The 21163-nt window shown below is 32.9% G+C and overlaps 1 protein-coding gene across 1 annotated transcript; it reads right to left on the bottom strand.

Annotated features, from left to right (window-relative positions):
- Nucleotides 1-96: 96 nt before the first annotated feature.
- LOC120167256 (mitogen-activated protein kinase kinase kinase ANP1-like) lies at nucleotides 97-4693 on the bottom strand. Its single transcript, XM_039176329.1, has 17 exons — nucleotides 4195-4693; nucleotides 3906-3947; nucleotides 3641-3706; nucleotides 3440-3550; nucleotides 3283-3363; nucleotides 3091-3168; nucleotides 2897-2979; nucleotides 2484-2565; nucleotides 2304-2404; nucleotides 2171-2210; nucleotides 2018-2074; nucleotides 1898-1941; nucleotides 1598-1802; nucleotides 1349-1510; nucleotides 923-1260; nucleotides 763-830; nucleotides 97-545 (listed from the first exon to the last, which is right to left on the bottom strand). The coding sequence occupies exons 1-17, from the start codon at nucleotides 4483-4485 to the stop codon at nucleotides 442-444; spliced, it is 1953 nt and encodes a 650-aa protein (XP_039032260.1). The 5' UTR covers nucleotides 4486-4693; the 3' UTR covers nucleotides 97-441.
- Between the last annotated feature and the right edge of the window lie 16470 nt (nucleotides 4694-21163).

Raw genomic sequence — 21163 nt, 5'->3', positions numbered from 1 at the left:
CCATCTTTCTGATTGATGTTAAAGTTTGTAAACAGTTATATCACTCTTTGTAGAGTCTGATTGTTCAAGGCATAAAGAAACATGAAGCGACAGGCAAAGATTACAATGCTTTTAGCAAAATCTCATCATTATTATTCTACATCAGTAATACATATATGCACTAGACAAACTTACGGAAAAGTATACCAAACCTCTCAAAACCAGTAAAACCACAAGGGGGAACAAAGGAAAAGTATTATATATATATATATTATGTTTGAGTAACAAACATCGGCTATCGCCTTCAAAAGGGCAGATTTCCCTGGTTGAAAAATGACAAATTTGTATAGGGTGCAACTGTTTTCCTGAGAGCCGGAAGAAGCTCACTGAAAATTAAATGTAAATGTTAAGATGAACTCGTGTAGGTACTTCACAGGAGGTGCTGTTTACGCTAAAATGCACTCATTTTCCTGGAGATGCAAACCTTGTCCGATCTCTTTGCCTGTTTAATGCTCTATCCTTGGGTGAAGAAGTCTTCCCTCCCAAACCAGCTTGGCGAAGCATCTCTGCAAAAATTTCACTATTATTTGCTAAACTATATGGAGTATAAACCATGAAGATCTGAGTAATCAATATACTATCTCAAGACAAGGTTACTATCTGGATAATCAATACAACTGTTTGGTTTGCATAAATATATTATGATAAATTCAATTGAAGAATTACCGGAGTCAACTACTTATTAAGCGAATATGGAAGAAGAAAGTAACCAAGCATATCTACCTCGCTTTCTCTCAAGCTCTTGGTCAAGCTCTTCTTTCCACTTCCTTTGTCTCTCAGAGAATATTAAACTGTAAATAGAAAATAATTGCATTTCAGACTACCCCATAACAGAGATTCAATATGAGGGGAAGCAACAAAAACCAATCAACTATGGACTAACCTTGGGCTGTTCGGTTCTGGCTGGCCATCAACTAGAAGCCCTTTCCAATCACCATGCTGAGGTGGTGAATTGTCCTGTGGAGCTTGTTCACTAGCATTACCAACATTTGATACGCGCCTGCTATTATTACTACGTGGACTTCCTGTACTAATAGCATCTGTTGCAGAAGATGGAGTGCCAACGGGAGCTCGACTTGGGGATCTACTTTTAGGAGGTAATTTCAAGTAATTTGACGGTGTCTCATCACGTTTCTCAACAAAACTTGGGGAGCATGATAAATTAAAGCTGTTGTAGAACTCTTCATATAATGGTGTTTGCAGCTTCTTTAGTTCCAAAGCCTGAGGCATTAGTCAGCATTTCATTGTCACAACAATCTTTGAGGCCAAATTTAGAAGGAACTGACAGCCCAAGGGCTAATAATAGTACCTTCTCATCCAGAAAAGCTTTAATTTTTGATTCAGTGAGTTCATCATCATCTTCAAAGAAAGATGGCCCACTGGTATATGAAAAATTATTTCCCTCTTCACCACAAGTAGTAGGGAAACCGACTGGTACCATTTCAGGATCTTCATGACTGGGATCAGAACTCTAAACAAAAAGGATGACTCATTAATTAGTAGATGTAACACTCAAATAATTAAAATATCAGAACCTTGATAAATGCATAGTAGATACCTGGTTAACGTTATCAAGCATTGAAGCAGAACAAAGCGCTACTTTGCTCACCATTGAATCATCTTTGTCAATCAGACACATATCATCTTCACTGCAGTTCAGTCTCCAATCTTTGCTTTCTGAAAACTTCTCGACGAATGCATTTGAGCAGTTCAGACTACCCAGATTACAGATATCAGCTGAGTCATGGCACCTTGAAACTTGACTGGAAAGAAAATTGACATTGTTAAAGATCCTTGCCAGGTTGGCAATGGAGTTACTTAGTTTACAGGTTCAAGCGAGTCATATTGTAATACTCACAGTTCTTCATTCTTAGTGTATGGTGAAGGGATTTCCGAATTATCCTGATAAAGAAACATCTTTTAGAAGTAGATTCAGGGGGAGGGGGGATGACCAGCAATACAGTTCAAGTGCACTGACCATTATTGGAGAATGCAAAACAAGATTGTCCAGGGATTCTCCAGTAACAAAGGGATGCTGCATTTATTTCAAAATTGGAGAATATTAAACCCAAAATAATTGCTGAGTATAATGTCCAAAACCCAAACGACAAAGGGTAATATAGTCAATTACCTTTAGTAGTTCAGATGCTACTTGCCTCAACTCTGGTTCCCTGAAATTACATAAACATCACAGATTTGAAGAGGAAAAATGGCCAGAAAATATATCTTATGGTATTTGCTCTCAGAATCAATAAAAAAAATACTTTTGCAAGCATTTCAGCAGAAAATCTTTCGCTTCAGAAGAAAGATGCTCCGGAATAGGTGGATGAGACTTTGTTGTCCCGACATGGTAGAGTGCAGCAACCTGAAAAGAAAACACATTAGGTGCAATGATGAAAGAACCACCTGATTAGAACATATCTTTGAAATGTCAAGAGATCTACCTCTTGGTATTGCTGGCTCCAAGGAGGCTTTCCAGTGGCCATCTCAATTACCGTACAGCCAACGCTCCATATATCAGCAGAACTTGAAATTATGTCCAGTATATCCATAAAGTATCAGTAAGTTTCAGTACATCAGTAGGCTATAAAAACTATATCACGTGTCAGTTATTATAATCCACAGAGAACTATTATGCATGCAGCAAATACAGGTGATAACGCGAAATGCATTTAAAGACTAACCAATGACAGCTCTAACATCATTTAAATGCTTCAAGAAATATAGAACGGGACCCCCAGAGATCTATTGTAGTCCAATACACAGAAAGCTAACCAATTCTGACTTCTAAAGATGTCGAAGAAAACTAGAAGACATGCATACAATTAGATTTTTGCAGAGGTTAAGTTATTCTTACAAACTATGTCCTGTCTGCAAAATGACCTCAGGAGCCATCCAATATGGAGTACCCTTCATAGATTTGGCACCAGTAACGGTAGCCTGTAAAAACACCATGTATCTTATTATAAAAGTATTGATTTAAAGAAAAGTACATTCTACAATGTAGAAAAATCATTAACATAGGCGGATAAGGTTAAATTGCACAATTACCAGTTCAACGACCTGTTTGGAAGCACCAAAATCAGCAAGTTTAATGTTTCCCTTATTATCTACCAAGATGTTTGCCCCCTTTCAATGGAAAAATGAACAAATTAATCACTGATCAGAAAGAAGAAGAAAAAAAGATATAAGAAAACTAAGGCCCCTTCTCTGTTTTATTAATGTCTGGAAAAGGAAAGCTACCTTAATGTCCCTGTGCATAATTCCATTGCTGTGTAAATACTCGAGGCCCAATAATAACTGGTTTGTGTATTTTCTTATCACCTATCAGATAAACCAGTAGACAAGCCTAGCATTAAAAACAGCCAAATTCAAAAACTTTTTATAATCCAAGACTTACAGCTTCAGGGAAGGGTCCAAATTTTCCCAAAAGGGATGATATTGATCCACCAGGCACGAATTCAAGCAAGATATTTAAAGTTTCCTCCTCTCTCACTGTTCCCAAATATCTCTGAAGATGGAAAGTAATATCCCAATAAATAAAGCGTGATAGCCTTCAATGATTCGATCGATACAATAAAACAGCACAGTTATTACTTACAACAATGTTTGGATGTGAGAGATTCTTTAAAAGCTTTACTTCTTCCTCGAGCTCCCTAATATGAGCCTACTCACATAGCAAAATGCAAATCAAGTTCGATCGTGTAATGGCAATGGCTTGCTAAATTAACAATGAGATGATAAATTGATACCACTAATAATAAGTGGAAAACTCCATGCTTTAAGATTCGAATCATCATATAAACCTAGTTCAAAGAAACTTTCATTTTCAGAGAATAAAAATGAACCTAGTTCAAAGATCAAACCTGTGTTTTTTGCTTTGAAGCACTGTTTGCTGCAATTAGCACCTGAAACAACAAAAGCCAACAAATGAGATCAAATTCATTTCACTAACTTTAGATCAAATTCACTTAAACACACCAAAAAAAATCAATGAAACCAACCAAAACTTCAAAAGAAAGAACCCTAACTTGAAAGCCTACTGCAAACCCACGTTAGAGTTTCAATTTTGAATCACAATTAAACTACAACCCATCAAACAAACTCCAAAAAAGAATCCAAAATCCACCCAAAAAAGTTCTAAAAAAAAGAAACCTCTTTGACAGCAAGAAGCTCTCCGGAATCAAGGTTCATGCCCATATAAACCCTGCCAAAGGCACCAGACCCAATCAACTCTCCTTTGCGCCATCGGATCAGAGGAGGAGAAGGCGACGGAGATGAAGGCTTGGAGAAAACCCGTGATTTGCGGATGCAAGAATTTATCTTTTCAACAAAGGCATTGGCTGTGATTGCCAATGGAGGACTATTTTCTGGGGTGTTATTGTTATTCTCTGGGGTTGGACGGAACACCAGTGAACGGCGAACTGATCCGAAGAGGTCTTGCATTTGCAAACAGTTGAGGAACCCAAAAAAATATGGACAAAGTGGCAAGAACGAGATTGGGGAGTGAGTTAACTCATCAAAGTTTTGATCTTTAATTTCCTATTTCTTGCTCTCTTTTTCTGGTCGGCAAGAAATTAAAATAAAAACCGAAACTTTGGAGTTGGAGAGAGAGAGAGAGAAAGAGAGGAGGGAAAAGGTAGGCTGGGTTCACTTTTCAAAAATACCAATAATTTTTTCTTTTTCAAAAAATTAATTATTAAGTAAATACTTGGAGTAGTTTTATTTTTAAAAATAGGAAAAAGGAAAATAAATATTAGGAAGAAAAAAATGTAGGAATTTCCAAAATATTATAATTATATATATATATATATATTATTTTTAAATTTTAATAAAAATATAAATGATTATTAATCCGGTAACTAATGCTTATGAATACCAATTTCTGATTATCTCTAATAATTATTAAAGCTGATAAAAGTATATCTTACTTTTAGAACCATTAAGATTCAAATACTAAAATAACCTTTTACCTTGGCTCATCTTACGTCTTTCAGTTCTTTAACAATGTCTTTAATTAAGGGTAATTCTGCGGTGCGGTGCCTAAAAAACGGTTAATATACGGCGTGATCGGTTAAATAAGTGATCGGTTAAAATTTAGACTGGTTATGCTATATTATTTAACCGGAAATATTATAAAGTACAATAACATACTAGGTAGCACTTATATAATGTAATAGGTAGAGCTTATATTTACCTATTTTATAAGTAAATCGGTATATTTATACCGATAGCATTGCAAATTTACCTATTACATTATAATATGTTGAAAGTGTCCATACTTTTTATAAAAATGATCGATATTTTTTTTAAAGTTATGTAATTTATGTTTCAATTTTTTTAATAGTGTTTCATATTTTCCACCTACAATATTAATTTAATAATTTCATTTGCATAAAAAATTATTTGATTGTTTTGATATTTTATAAAATAATATTTAAAATTTAAATTTAACAATATTAACCAAAGATAATAATAAATATGTAATATATATGTTTATTGTTTTTAATTTAATAATAATATATATCGTAACGTAAAAAATAAATCATTAGACGCCTATAATTACTAAATTAATATCTTAAAACTCACTCAAAATATAACTTTAAATTAATATTTTCCACAGTGAAAAAAGTATGGACACTTTTATAAAAAGGATAGATACTTTACAATATAAGCACTACCTATTACATTATATAAACGCTACCTATTCCATTATATAAGCGCTACCTATTACATCATATTTTTACCTATTATATTGAAATTGTCCATACTTTTTATAAAAAGGATCGATACTTCTTTTAAAGTTATGTAATTTATGTTTTAATTTTTTTAATAGTGTTTCATGTTTTCCACCTACAATATTAATTTAATAATTTCATTTGCACAAAAAAATTATTTGATTGTTTTGATATTTTATAAAATAATATTTAGAATTTTTAATTTAATAATAATATATATCGTAACATGAAAAATAAATCATTAGACGCCTATAATTACTAAATTAATATCTTAAAACTCACTCAAAAGATAACCTTAAATTAATGTTTTCCACAGTGAAAAAAGTATAGACACTTTTATAAAAATGATAGATACTTTACAATATAACCACTACCTATTACATTATATAAACGATACATATTACATTATATAAGCGCTACCTATTACATCATATTTTTACCTATTATATTGAAAGTGTCCATATTTTTTATAAAAAGGATCGATACTTTGTTTAAAGTTATGTAATTTATGTTTCAATTTTTTTTAATAGTGTTTCATGTTTTCCACCTACAATATTAATTTAATAATTTCATTTACACAAAAAATTATTTGATTGTTTTGATATTTTATAAAATAATATTTAGAATTTAAATTTAACAATATTAACCAAAGATAATAATAAATATGTAATATATATGTTTATTGTTTTTAATTTAATAATAATATATATCGTAACGTAAAAATAAATCATTAGACGCCTATAATTACTAAATTAATATCTTAAAACTCACTCAAAAGATAACCTTAAATTAATGTTTTCCACAGTGAAAAAAGTATGGACACTTTTATAAAAAGGATAGATACTTTACAATATAAGCACTACCTATTACATTATATAAACGCTACATATTACATTATATAAGCGCTACCTATTACATCATATTTTTACCTATTATATTGAAAGTGTCCATACTTTTTATAAAAAAGATCGATACTTCTTTTAAAGTTATGTAATTTATGTTTCAATTTTTTTTTAATAGTGTTTCATGTTTTCCACCTACATATTAATTTAATAATTTCATTTACACAAAAATTATTTGATTGTTTTGATATTTATAAAATAATATTTAGAATTTAAATTTAACAATATTAACCAAAGATAATAATAAATATGTAATATATATGTTTATTGTTTTTAATTTAATAATAATATACCGTAACGTAAAAATAAATCATTAGACGCCTATAATTACTAAATTAATATCTTAAAACTCACTCAAAAGATGTATATACCTAAATATGTAGTTATTGTACATACCTAAATATGTAGTTATTGTACATACCTAAATTTAATGATAATATATACTTGTAGTTATTATACATACCTAAATATGTACTGCGAATTTAATGTTGTACCCACCCTTTAACTACCACTACCAATGCCACATCCTATTGAAAGCAGCACGACTGAAACATGTTCAAAATGAACCTTTGCTTACATCTCCATCAACTCCTGGAGCACTGAACTTGCACAACAAAATTTTTGCCATGGATAATACTGATGTAGACAATGTTAAGCCAACCGAGGAATGCCATGAAGTACATAATGTTGATGAATCTGACAGATTGGTTGGTCAGCTCTTCTGTTCACGTGATCAAGCTTGGTACTTTTACAAGGGATTCGCACGGGAACATGGGTTTAGTGCACGTAAGGGAACAACACGGCTTGACGTGGAAGGGAATGTGAAGGCACAAGAATTTTGTTGTTCCAAAGAAGGGTTTCGAGTATCAAAAGTCAATATTGTTGATCGTCAACGTGCTCATACGCCAGTCACAAGAACAGGATGTAAGGCTAGAGTCGTAGTTACATCAACAAATACAAACGATCAATGGGTTATAAGTAAGTCTGATCAGAAACATAATCATGCATTGTGCATACCTGCTATGACACCATTTATGCGTTCTAATAGAGTTGTAAGTAAGGCTGATATCGATGAGGCAACAACATTGAAAGAGGTCGGTGTTGGCACGTCACAAGTAATAAACTATTTAACGCAGCAGGCAGGGGGCTATCATAATGTTGGATTTACACATAAAGACCTCTACAATGCACTTCAAAGAGGTAAAGCAAAGGAATTCGTCGATGGGGATGTGAATGCGCTAATTGCCTACTTTGATTATAAGAAACATGATGATCATGGGTTTTTTATGACATACTCGGTAGACGAATCGGGGGCATTGTATAATCTTATTTGGTCGGATTCTACATCGAGATCGGATTACACATGGTTCGGTGATGTAATTGCGTTCGACACAACGTACAAAGATAATTTGTATGGTCGACCAATTATGTCTATTGTTGGTGTCAATCATCACCATAACACAATTGTGTTTGCCACTGCCATAATCGCTGACGAGACGTCTCAATCTTTCGAGTGGGTGCTACAGAATTTTTTAGAAGCCATGATGAATAAATCACCTATTTCCGTTGTAACCGATGGGGATAGGGCAATGCAGAGGCCTATCAAATCTGTTATCCCTTATGCTAAGCACAGATTATGTTCTTGGCATCTTTCTCGCAATGCACAAGCTAACATTGGTGACCCAAAGTTTACAACAGCATTCTCAAAATACATGGCTTCCTGGTGGACAACTAAGGAATTTGATATTCAATGGCATTCGGTTGTTTCAGAATTCAACGTCCAAAAGCATCCATGGGTGATTGAGAAGGGAAATACACGACACTTATGGGCACAAGCATATCTAACCGGTCATTTCTTTACCAATATTCGCTCAACACAAAGGTGTGAGTCTATGAATGCTTCACTAGCTATTGCACTGAAACACAAGAAGACATATTTAGATGGTGTTCGTGCAATTGAAGATGGAATTAGTAGAATGCGTATGAATGAGTTGAAAGCGGATTACTTAAGTTCCCATACGAAGCCCTTCCAGATCACAAAACTGGTCGACCTTGAAAGCCATGCCGCTGCGATTTTTACCCGCGAATCTTTTCGTGTGTTCCAAGATGAACTTATACGGGAGACATTGTACCGGATTGAGGCAGAGATTAAGTCCTTATTAGATGAATGTCAACATTATATTTTGTCAAAGTACGCAGAAAAAAATAGGAAATTTGAAATTAGTTTTGATTCTCGTACGAAAACTCTAATTTGCTCCTGCAAAAAATTCGAGACCGTTGGACTTCCGTGTCGCCATCAACTTCACATTTTGAAGCAATTGGACTACACATATTTGCCCGGGACATTGATTCAAAGTAGGTGGACTAATAATGCGAAGGCTTCTGCACCCAGCTATGTTGATTTGAATGTGTCTCCAAAAGTGATGCAAATGGCAAGGTTCGCTACTCTATGTTCAACGTCAAGTAGGTTATGCTACATTGCATCAAAGACAGACGAGTCTTTCAAAACCGCAAGAGATGAGATGAAAAAACTAATAGAAGAATTAGAAAACTCGTTTGGTTTGAATGATTCAGTCAACCAGAGCATTGTAGTAAACAATGTTCGTGACCCTCAACGAAAACAACGCAAGCGAAAAGAAGTGCCGAAGAACAAGGTCGAGAAGAAAATTAGGCGATGTGGGTACTACAACGGTGAGGGACATAACAAACTAACATGTCCTCAAGTCAAGCTCAGTTTGAGTACAAGCACACAGCCTACATCAACTGATTTTTTCGAAGACGGAATGGAATGACAACGATCTCCATATATCGTAAGTATCAACATGACTCCTATTGTATGTACATATAAATATTTTGAATGAAAAAAGAAAAACCGCGTTACTTAAAATTACCGACACAATATTAAAACGTGTCGATATAGGTTGTAAAACCTATTCGCTCATAAAACCGGTATATTTATACCGGTTATATTACAAAATTATCTATTACATTATAAATCTGGGTTCCGATGTGTAAATGTCGACACTTTTTTAAAATGTATCGACACATTTTTCTTCCAATCTGGACATAAAGTACCGACACAATATTAGAAAGTGTCGATATAGGTTGTAGACCTATTCGCTCATAAAACCGGTATATTTATACCGGTTATATTACAAAATTATCTATTACATTATAAATCTGGGTTCCGATGTGTAAATGTCGACACTTTTTTAAATGGTATCGACACATTTTTCTTTCAATCTGGACATAAAGTACCGACACAATATTAGAAAGTGTCGATATAGGTTGTAGACCTATTCGCTCATAAAACCGGTATATTTATACCGGTTATATTACAAAATTATCTATTACATTATAAATATGGGTTCCGATGTGTAAATGTCGACACTTTTTTAAATGGTATCGACATATTTTTCTTCCAATCTGGACATAAAGTACCGACACAATATTAGAAAGTGTCGATATAGGTTGTAGACCTATTCGCTCATAAAACCGGTATATTTATACCGGTTATATTACAAAATTATCTATTACATTATAATTATGGGTTCCGATGTGTAAATGTCGACACTTTTTGACAATGTATCGGCACATTTTTCTTCCAATCTGGACATAAAGTACCGACACAATATTAAAAAGTGTCGATATAGGTTGTAGACATATTCGCTCATAAAACCGGTATATTTATACCGGTTATATTACAAAATTATCTATTACATTATAATTCTAGGTTCCGATGTTTTTTCAATCGACACTTTTTTAAATGGTATCGACACATTTTTCTTCCATTCTGGACATAAAGTACAGCACAATATTAAAAAGTGTGAAAACTTTGTTGTGGATATCATCGAAAACAATGCTATAGTCATGTGTTTCGATACATTTGCAAGCAGATGTAAAATACATTAGTATTGATATTTCAACAATCCTCAAATGTATATGTACATATAGAAGCAAATATGGAATAATTAATGAAAATATACACACAATATAATCTCACCAAAATATAAATACACAAGAATGTTCAAATAATGTACCGACAAACAAAATTAATCCGATGAAAAAGGGTTATTTCTAACGAAGTCCGGAACATTAGAGGCCTTCAACAAATTTTCCAAATACTCTCGTATGTTTCCGACTTTTTCTGATGACATACATAAATAATTTCAATTATCAAACTAATGAGGTGCAATTTTACTAACAATAAACTAAATTCGCATAAGCATGAATAAATTTGTGTCATACCTAGAGCATTTTCGTTCGAATGGGAAGCAGCGTCAAAGGTATGTGGACATATGTAATTGTATTTCTATATAAACACATAAGTTGTTAAAATAATCAATGTCTGAACACCTGTTCAACTGGAAAAACATATTGCATAAATGCAACTTACCGGATTATAAATCATTTTTTCCGCTGAATCATCGACCAAAAGTGTATTTAGCTCGTTAAAATCTGGACACGCGTTCCAAACATCATTGAGATCTTTACAGTAGGTAACAGAATCGTATGTTTTACATTTTTTTTGATCCTGTTCACAAACAGTCGAACATAAATATGTAGGAATCATAGACAACGAAAAGTCAGCAAACTGTAATGACATTCATCTTACCCACACGAATAGAAAATGCTCGGAAAATACAGGTAGTTTCTCAAGTACACGGTCGACGTTATGCCTGAGATTGTAATCAAGTTTGAATGTTAACATTCAAATGTATATTAACGATTTTGACTACAGTAATTCAATTACTTCAAATATGTTCTAACCTCATCTTTGAAGACCAAAGGGCAACAACAAAATTGTCGACACAAAATTGCATAAATTCAAATAATCCTCTTCTGAGGACAACATCTACAACATGAAGAAAATGAGATTAAAGTTCTACGCTTATATGTTAAAATAATGGATACAAAAGAATAGAATTAAAACCTGCAGGCAGTCTTGGGATGTAGGCAAGGACACCATTGAGTTCAAAAATTAAAAGTTTTCTTGAAGGCGGCGTTGCAGACACGATATACTTATTTGGATCATCATCATCATCATCATCATCATCATCGTCATCATCTTGATCGTCAGCTTCATCGTCATCATCATCGTCAGCTTCATCTTTATTGATCGCTTGGTTGTCCACATCTGTTAAAAGAAAATAAAATACAGTTCAGAACGTGTAAATGTTAAGAAACATAGATAATGAATTACCTAACTCGTTTGATGTCGTTGACGTAATTCGTTACGCAACATGGAGACTTCATGTTGCAATGATGAAATATCGGATCGCATTCCACTCACAAGGGAATCAATATGCTCCCGAAAATTGACCATGTATTCCATCACGGTCTTAATTGTGACATCCTCTGCAACTGGAGCTTCTTCCATCATTGCGTCTCCACTTGGTTGCTCTTCTTCATGGCCAACGGGGTCCATTTCCTCCCTCTCTTGATCTAATCCGACCTCCTTGACACGCTTCCAACCGAGTTTTTCAACAAAATCATATCCCGCTTTTTTAATAAATACCATGTCAATCTTGTGGGTTAATCGAACAGGGGCGTCATGCGAAAAATCAACTTCCTTCTTCTTCAACAGATGGGTGATGACACATCCATATGGTAGTGTAGTTGAAATTGTTGCTCCCTTTGTGACCATATATACAATTGTATTAAATATGAGTTTTGCAATGTTTGGAGCCGTTTTGGATTTATACTTTGCTATCCACCAATAATCGCTGTCTCGAAGCGTTGAATGTTTTCCCCCACTAGGCCGGATATACCATGTGAGCATTTTGTGAAACACTCTCGACTCTACATCGAGGTGAATTGGGCTATTTCTAGCAACCCGTTTAATTGTAGACCAATCTACACCATTTTCATCTGAATCCCCTGTATTCGCTACACCTAAACCCTCCGCAATAGTTTCTGGAGATATATATATCCTTCCCATGACATGTGTATTAATTCCTATTATATTAGTCTTATTAGGCTCGTGCTGTAAGGAAGCATTGTTGTAGAAGACTCTAACTAGGTTGGGATAATATCTTGGTTCTACACCAAGGAATTCAAGCCAACCCCAAGATGTAAATATGGATTTAAAACTAAATGCATATTTATCATCAAACAAGAAACCCAGGTCAATGACACGTTCGGGACGAATCTTCCTTACTTTAAAACTCATCTGCCATCTTTGTTTCTCCATATCGGATCTAAAGTTCAGAGTTTCGAAGGACCTGATTTCCTCAGAAGAATCCTTTGTTATAGAAGGAGGTTGTGGTTGAGAAGAACTGGGTTGAGAAGAGCTTTGAGAAAGACCGCGCTTCTGACGCTGACGTTTTGGAGCCATTTTGGTTGGATGCTATTACAATGGAACACAACACATTCAGGAAAAAAACTCCAATATAGAAATCAATCAAACCCATAAAATATCGATAAATTTACCTGAATATCTGATCGTCACTTATGATAATGCTAGAAGAAAGAGGAAGAGTTATCTTCTGCCTGCTTGCCTTTATGTTTAGGGTTTCTCGATTTAGAGTACTATATATAGTAAACGGTGGAAAAACACTTGATATTTAAATTAGTATCGACACAAACTAAAAAAGTGTCGACACATTATTTAGACATATTCTCTCATAAAACCGGTATACTTGTACCGGTTAGATTGAAAAATTACATATTACATTATAGTTTTGGTTTTCGATGTTTTTGGGATCGATACTTTTATATATAGATCGACACTTTATGGTTGCACCCTGTTTTCCATTCATTCTGGACCAAAAATATCGACACAAACTAAAAAAGTGTCGACACATTATTTAGACATATTCTCTCATAAAACCGGTATACTTGTACCGGTTAGATTGAAAAATTACATATTACATTATACTTTTGGTTTTCGATGTTTTTGGGATCGACACCTTTTATATATGGATCGGCACTTTATGGTTGCACCCTGTTTTCCATTCATTCTGAACCAAAAATATCGACACAAACTAAAAAAGTGTCGACACATTATTTAGACATATTCTCTCATAAAACCGGTATACTTGTACCGGTTAGATTGAAAAATTACATATTACATTATACTTTTGGTTTTCGATATTTTTGGGATCGACACTTTTTATATATGGATCGACACTTTATGGTTGCACCATGTTTTCCATTCATTCTGGACCAAAAATATCGACACAAACTAAAAAAGTGTCGACACATTATTTAGACATATTCTCTCATAAAACCGGTATACTTGTACCGGTTAGATTGAAAAATTACATATTACATTATACTTTTGGGTTTCGATGTTTTTGGGATCGACACTTTTTATATATGGATCGACACTTTATAGTTGCACCATGTTTTCCATTCATTCTGGACCAAAAATATCGACACAAACTAAAAAAGTGTCGACACATTATTTAGGCATATTCTCTCATAAAACCAGTATACTTGTACCGGTTAGATTGAAAAATTACATATTACATTATACTTTTGGTTTTCGATGTTTTTGGGATCGACACTTTTTATATATGGATCGACACTTTATGGTTGATCCCTGTTTTCCATTCATTCTGGACCAAAAATATCGACACAAACTAAAAAAGTGTCGACACATTATTTAGACATATTCTCTCATAAAACCGGTATACTTGTACCGGTTAGATTGAAAAATTACATATTACATTATACTTTTGGTTTTCGATGTTTTTGGGATCGACACTTTTTATATATGGTTCGACACTTTATTGTTGTACCCTGTTGGCCATATTGTAAATTTGTCTTTTACTTTAAAGTATCAACATGACCCTTAATGTGTATAAGAAACATGTACAACAACATACTGCTAACTTTTCTCATCTCATTCATAATTATATTCACATACAAAATTATAAATCGTATACAAAATTATAAATCTTATACAAAATTAACCCTACATTTACATCATTGCATCCTTTTGTTATTCTTATGTATCATGGAAGCTTTTGTTATCTCATGTCTTCGTTCATTTTGATTGTGGCTTACGAGATCGTTTAATATTCGCGATCGATCCCAGTCTCCAACAACCTATATTCAAATTGTCAGAACGTTAAATATTGTCAACTACAGCATTCAATCTACGACTTTTAACAATTTTACCACAAACGAATTTTTCTTTCCACTTACAAAATCACCAGTTGCCCCTGTAGAACCGATCAATTCCATCCACATCATCACATACATGCCGCAATCATGTCTGTTACAAAATTTGAAAACCACACATGTCAATTATGATGAATACTGCATAAATTAAGCTTTCTATTTGTGATAACATCTCATAACCATTCAATTGCTTATTATTCTTATGCTCCACAAATTTGAAATTTTTCAAGGGATACTTTCCTAGAGATCCACAGGATTCAACCCAAATGCGTTTCTTATTATAAGAATCTAATATTTTAATCTGCATTAAAATAGAAGAAGTTATGATCCAAAAAAATTATGCATTATAATTTACATAATGTCCTTTCATACATACATACATACCAATCTCTTAGCATCCTTCACTCTCTCTTTAGCTGCTTCAGTTGTAAACATACTATCATATATTGTTGCAACACGATCTACCATATCCAACACCAACAGATACCAATGAGAATTATGGTAGTTTATTATGATCATGATCTGCAACAAATTTCACACCCAATTTGACAAAATTCAACATTCTATATCCGAAAACATCATTTGCAATTGGTATGGTGTCTTACCTTCTCACTGTCGGTGAATTTCACATAGTTATTCAGTATGGGACCCCAGAAGGTAGCAATACCCTCAACACTTTCTTTGTTGTTGGCATCCAACGCCTGCTGCTGCAATTACGCAACAAACATTATTAATTTAACGTCTATAACACTACTTATCTCCATTTATTAATTTAACTCACCGCTAAGTGGTATGGAAGGTAGCCAATCCTCCGGAGTGACTTCTGAGAATCGTAGCATACTGTCCAGGCGAGCAAATCAATAACCTAACAAAATTAATTACACAATCAGAACATATTCAATAAGTTTTAACATTTTCTACTTTCTACTTACCACACCGCCAACCCATTCCGTAGGCTTCAACGTTGCAACGTCGTATACACTAGCGAATTGATTTCCCATTGAGATTACAGAATATCTGTATGAATCATTAGGATTAATATGTTGTCATGAAATATTTAAATATAACTCACAAAGCAATATATTTCACTTACTCCGATTCTAACTCACTATTCCATAAATAATCACAAATTGCAGCTTCGATATCATCAATTCCGCTTGGAATATCCGCTTTTTCAACCTACAATTTTGCATACAAATTTTTGTCACAACAACATAATAAAAATCAAATTAAGTTTTCTTTTATTCAACTTACCTTCTACTTCTTCTTCTGGGGTGCAGGACATTCGAATCCAAATCTGCTGCTATAACACTCTCCGTGTATAAATGACATCAACTTCCTTCTCCTCATTTCTTCCATCTCTTCTTCTTCCTCCTCCCTCTTTTCTTCTTCATATTTTTTCAATTCATCGTATTTTTTTTCTACATAGCTCTTCATCTCTTTTATTTCACCCTTCAATTGATCTCCTTCATCCAAGTATTATCAACCACCCCCTTCACCCCCGTAAGTTCACTCCTCAATTCCACAACCTCCTTCACCACTCCCTCAAATTTTTCACCCGTCACCATCTTAATATCACCCCTTAACACCCCAACTTCTTTCACCACTTCACCCCTCAACACCTCTACTTCTTTCACCACTCCATCTATTTTTCCTTCCACTACCCCCTTATGCCTCTCAAGTGTATCTTCGACTCTCTCAAGTTTCTCTTCGACTCTATCAAGTTTCTCTTCGACTCTTGATTGTCTTTGCATGATTTCAAATTGGATTTTTTTGATATCAGCCAATTCAGACATCAAAATGTCGAAGTTATTATGTTTTCCCTCACTGTCGTCCCACTCACCGTCATCCCCCAATACAACCATCCCTCCTTTCTTCTCCTCTACCTCCACTGCCTCCTCTACATCCTTGCCAATAACCTTCAAAATTAAATTATAATATTAAGACATTGATTATATTCTTAATATTATTTAATTACATTTATTACCCTTTCTTGCTTCTTCGCTCTATCCAACTTCAACTTCACCATCACTCTAACCACATCTTCCTTCCCCCATGCACGGATGCGTGCCACTCCGGTTCTTACATAAGCCGACACTACCTCACAGCCCGACCAAAAATCGAACAGTGCAACCTGCATTTATAATAAAATTTATATTTTTATATAAAAATACAAAAAAGTTCTTCAACTCATTTACCTCTAAGATTGCTATGCACCCTTTGAGGTATCTTTGGCTGCCCTTTTTAAAGGTGATTATTGATTCAATCAATCTCGAATGGATATATTCAGCCCAATTAAATTCACCCTTCAAGCCTTCATCACAAATGAGCTTCATATGTTCTTTGTTCGTTGACGTATTACCCGTTGGACAAAGAAAGATACCGACAAGGTATAATAGAACTCTGGCCTTCAGCTCATCCCCAACGTAAGATCCACTTTTTATTTCCTCTTCAATTTCAGCATATGTCACCTTATGCTTCAAACCATATTTGGAGGCAAGTGCTTTCCAGTCCTTACTCTTACATACTTCTACGACACTTTTGCCTTCATTTTCTACCTCCAATACGGCTGCAGCACATGGGATCCCGAGAGGAAATGAAAAATCACCATATTTAGCAATACATTGTCTGACATCAAATTTCGCCATCAAGGATCGACACAATTCCCTCCGAATAGGTCGATCCCTTACTCCTACCAACAATCCAAAACCTATTTCTCCCAGCACATTCAACTGACCCTTCTCCTTAAGGTGTTTAATTAATAAATTCACCCTTTTAATGCTGCATCTTGTCGACACTTCCTATATTTTTTAACAATATATAATGTTATAGTTCTTATATATTTTGTATCAACGTATTTACAAGTTTAATGAATACCTTATTTTCATGTGCTTTCCTCCGTTCTTTGTATTCTTACTATCATTCCTTGACTGTGTGATGTAAGGTTCCTTTTCAGCATCACTCATTGAATTCCATTTGGACCTCACATCTTTTGTCACCTAATATAAAACATAAACGTTTCTTAATCAATACATTAACACTAAATACTAATCAATGTCAATTTCATTTTACATACCGAACCGCTCTGTGTGCCATCTTCCTTCATCCTTTTGCATCCGGCCATACTGTCAACATTTAAAATTTGTAATCAATTTAAAGTTTATCGATACTTTAATCCAATTACCATTTCAACAATAATAACAAAAAGACATTGATACTTACTAGAAGTACATATATCCACCCTTTGGTTGCTTTCGAGTCTCGGCCTCAATTTCAAAGTCATCTGCTCCACCAACAATTTTTCAACCCATTGACTCCATTTTTCCTTCATATATCAGTTTACGCAAATCAAATTATTTTGTTACATACACTTATTCAATATACAAATAGATAACTACTATTGTGGTAAAACGGTTTTCTTCAAAGAATTTGAATGGCCACACCAAAATATGTCGGCATATTTATACAACCTATAATATCATTTTCTACCTATAATATTTAATAAAAGTATCGACATTTATATTTTTCCTTGAATATCACTTTCTACCTGCAATCGGTCCCAAATGCTTCTTTACTCCAAAACCCCAAACAACACATAAAACCATATCGCGATTACTGTAATAATAAAAAATTAGGGTTTCGACAACATACTTTTCGATTCGACTGCAGCAACAAACAAACAAACTTCGCTTTAGAAACACCTTCTGAAATGCAGCAACAATTACGCTTTGATTTCAAAAACTCGTCCGTTCTATCTATTTTCAGAGGATATTTAGCTTATATTTTCATCGGATATGTTATTTATATTTAATCGATACAAATACAAAAGTGTCGATACTTTTATGTCAGGTGTCGATACTTTCGAAAGGATAATTACCTATTTCTTTGAAAGTGTCGATAATTTATTACACGTACTTACGAAAGTATCGACACTTTCAATATATCCGGTATCATTTTACCGGTTTTATCATTTTGATACCAGTTTTATCATATTTTTACCTGTTATATCGTTGTGGATCGATATATTTTTTTAAAGTATCGACACATTATAGGCGCTAAAACTGCTTCTCTTTTAAATTCACAAAGTGTCGATCCTTATATAAAGTATCGACACTTTCAATATATCCGGTAACGTTTTACCGGTTTTATCATTTTGTTACCGGTTTTATCATATTTTTACCTGATATATCGTTTTGGATCGATACATTTTTAAAAGTATCGACACTTTTAGGATTTAAACTGCTTCTCTTTAAATTCACGAAGTGTCGATCCTTATATTAAAGTACCGACACTTTAAATGTATCCGGTAGCGCTTTACCGGTTTTATCATTTCTATACCGGTTTTGTCATATTTTTACCTGTTATATCATTTTGGATCGACACATTTTAATTTGGATCGACACGTTTTTAATTTGGATCGACACGAACCGGTAGCACAATTTTTTAATATTTCTTAATGACTTAGACCTACTTTTATAAGTACGAACACTTTTATAAAAATGATATATACTTTTTTTAAAGTTATGTAATTTATTTTTCAATATTTTTAATAGTGTTTCATGTTTTCCACCTACAATATTAATTTAATAATTTCATTTACACAAAAAATTATTTGATTGTTTTGATATTTTATAAATATATTTAGAATTTAAATTTAACAATATTAACCAAATATAATAATAAATATGTTTTCAACAGTGAAATAAGTATGGACACTTTTATAAAAATGGTATATACTTTTTTTAAAGTTATGTAATTTATGTTTCAATTTTTTTTAATAGTGTTTCATGTTTTCCACCTACAATATTAATTTAATAATTTCATTTACACAAAAAATTATTTGATTGTTTTGATATTTTATAAAATATTATTTAGAATTTAAATTTAACAATATTAACCAAAGATAATAATAAATATTTTCACAGTGAAATAAGTATGGACACTTTTATAAAAAGGATAGATACTTTACAATATAACATGTAAAAATATGACAAAACCAGATTCATTATGACAAAACCGGTAAAATTTACTTGATATGTTAAAAGTATGGACACTTTTATAAAAAGGATAGATACTTACCGATAACCAAAGTTTACCGGCTACCAAATTTTTTAATAGTTTTTCATATTTTCTACCTAAAACATTATTAGTTGTCAACATAATAGGTACCGCTAAACCGAATTTATTAAATACATTTTAATGTATCCGGTAATGCCGTATATTAACCGTATATTAACCCGCCTTTCCTGAGACAATCCCCTTTAATTAAGATTCAAATACTAAAATTATATATATTCAATTTAACTTAACTTTTATGAATTGTTAGATTAGGATTTTCTCTCTTTTACCTTATATGTTGTTGGTTTCTCCTTTCGCTTTTTTATAGATAGGTTGGACACGTTTTCTTATGTCTTTATGTCATATTTTTTTTATCTATTAATATATATTTTTTGTTTGATTATTGTTTTGGTTTATTTTTTTTAGGGTTAGATTTGACATTTATCACAATTGATTAAGATGACGTTTATAGGTTATCATGTTGATCTTCTCTACTTAGGACCTTCAAATTCATATTGAATTTAGATGTGTGATTTGTGTTGGTAGATTGTTTTTTCACGTTGTTCAACTCTGATTCGCAGTTTGTCAATGGTCTTTTTATAACTTCATCCTTTTTTGATTCGTTTACCGATGTAGTTAGATATGTTTGTATCTATTTGTTCGAGTTTTTGATTAGGTTTTTGATCTTTTCTTTGCATGGTCCTTATGTGATCTTAAATGATTATTTTGGGTATAATTATAGGAAAATATCTTAATTATAGGTTTAGTTATGATTGTAAACTTTTATTGCAATTCTATTTTTCTTTTAATAAAATTAATGGATTCTATAAAAAATTATGAATTATTAAAATTATTATTGATATAACATTATCTTACATTTTTTAAAATTAAAAGCATTAATTTACGTTTGCATAATTCATATATAAATAATCATCTTTATATAATATAAAAATAAATTGATGTATTTATATTTTAAATATGTACAATTAAATAAAAAATAAGTTCCAGTACAAAATATCAAAATTTCTTGCATATAAATATTATATCGAAATATATGAATCATAATATATATTTGATCAAAATTTATACGTAAATTGAAATTTTATTATTTTTTAAAAAATAACCATGTATACACCTTCTAGAGATGTGTTAAAACCATAACCTTAGGGAGAATAACACTTTTTCTCTCTTTTTATTTTTTGGTACAAAAGATAAAAAGTTTAGGCAGGGGTGGCTCCCAATCCGGGGCAATCCCAATCCAGGGACACATGTAATCCGGTGATAGGATTCAAATTT

The sequence above is a fragment of the Hibiscus syriacus genome, unplaced genomic scaffold, assembly GCF_006381635.1.
Source record: "Hibiscus syriacus cultivar Baekdansim isolate YM2019G1 unplaced genomic scaffold, ASM638163v2 tig00111671_pilon, whole genome shotgun sequence".
In the NCBI taxonomy this organism is placed as follows: domain Eukaryota; kingdom Viridiplantae; phylum Streptophyta; class Magnoliopsida; order Malvales; family Malvaceae; genus Hibiscus; species Hibiscus syriacus.
This window is presented reverse-complemented; position numbering and strand designations above follow the sequence as displayed.

Excerpts from the sequence above, each read along its gene's own strand:
- LOC120167256 (XM_039176329.1), bottom strand. The coding sequence starts at position 4,485 with ATGCAAGACCTCTTCGGATCAGTTCGCCGTTCACTGGTGTTCCGTCCA. Across the intron at positions 3,551-3,640 it reads TCTCACATCCAAACATTGTT|AGATATTTGGGAACAGTGAG; the intron begins GTAAGTAATAAC and ends TTCCATCTTCAG. Across the intron at positions 1,261-1,348 it reads AAGCTTTTCTGGATGAGAAG|GCTTTGGAACTAAAGAAGCT; the intron begins GTACTATTATTA and ends CTAATGCCTCAG.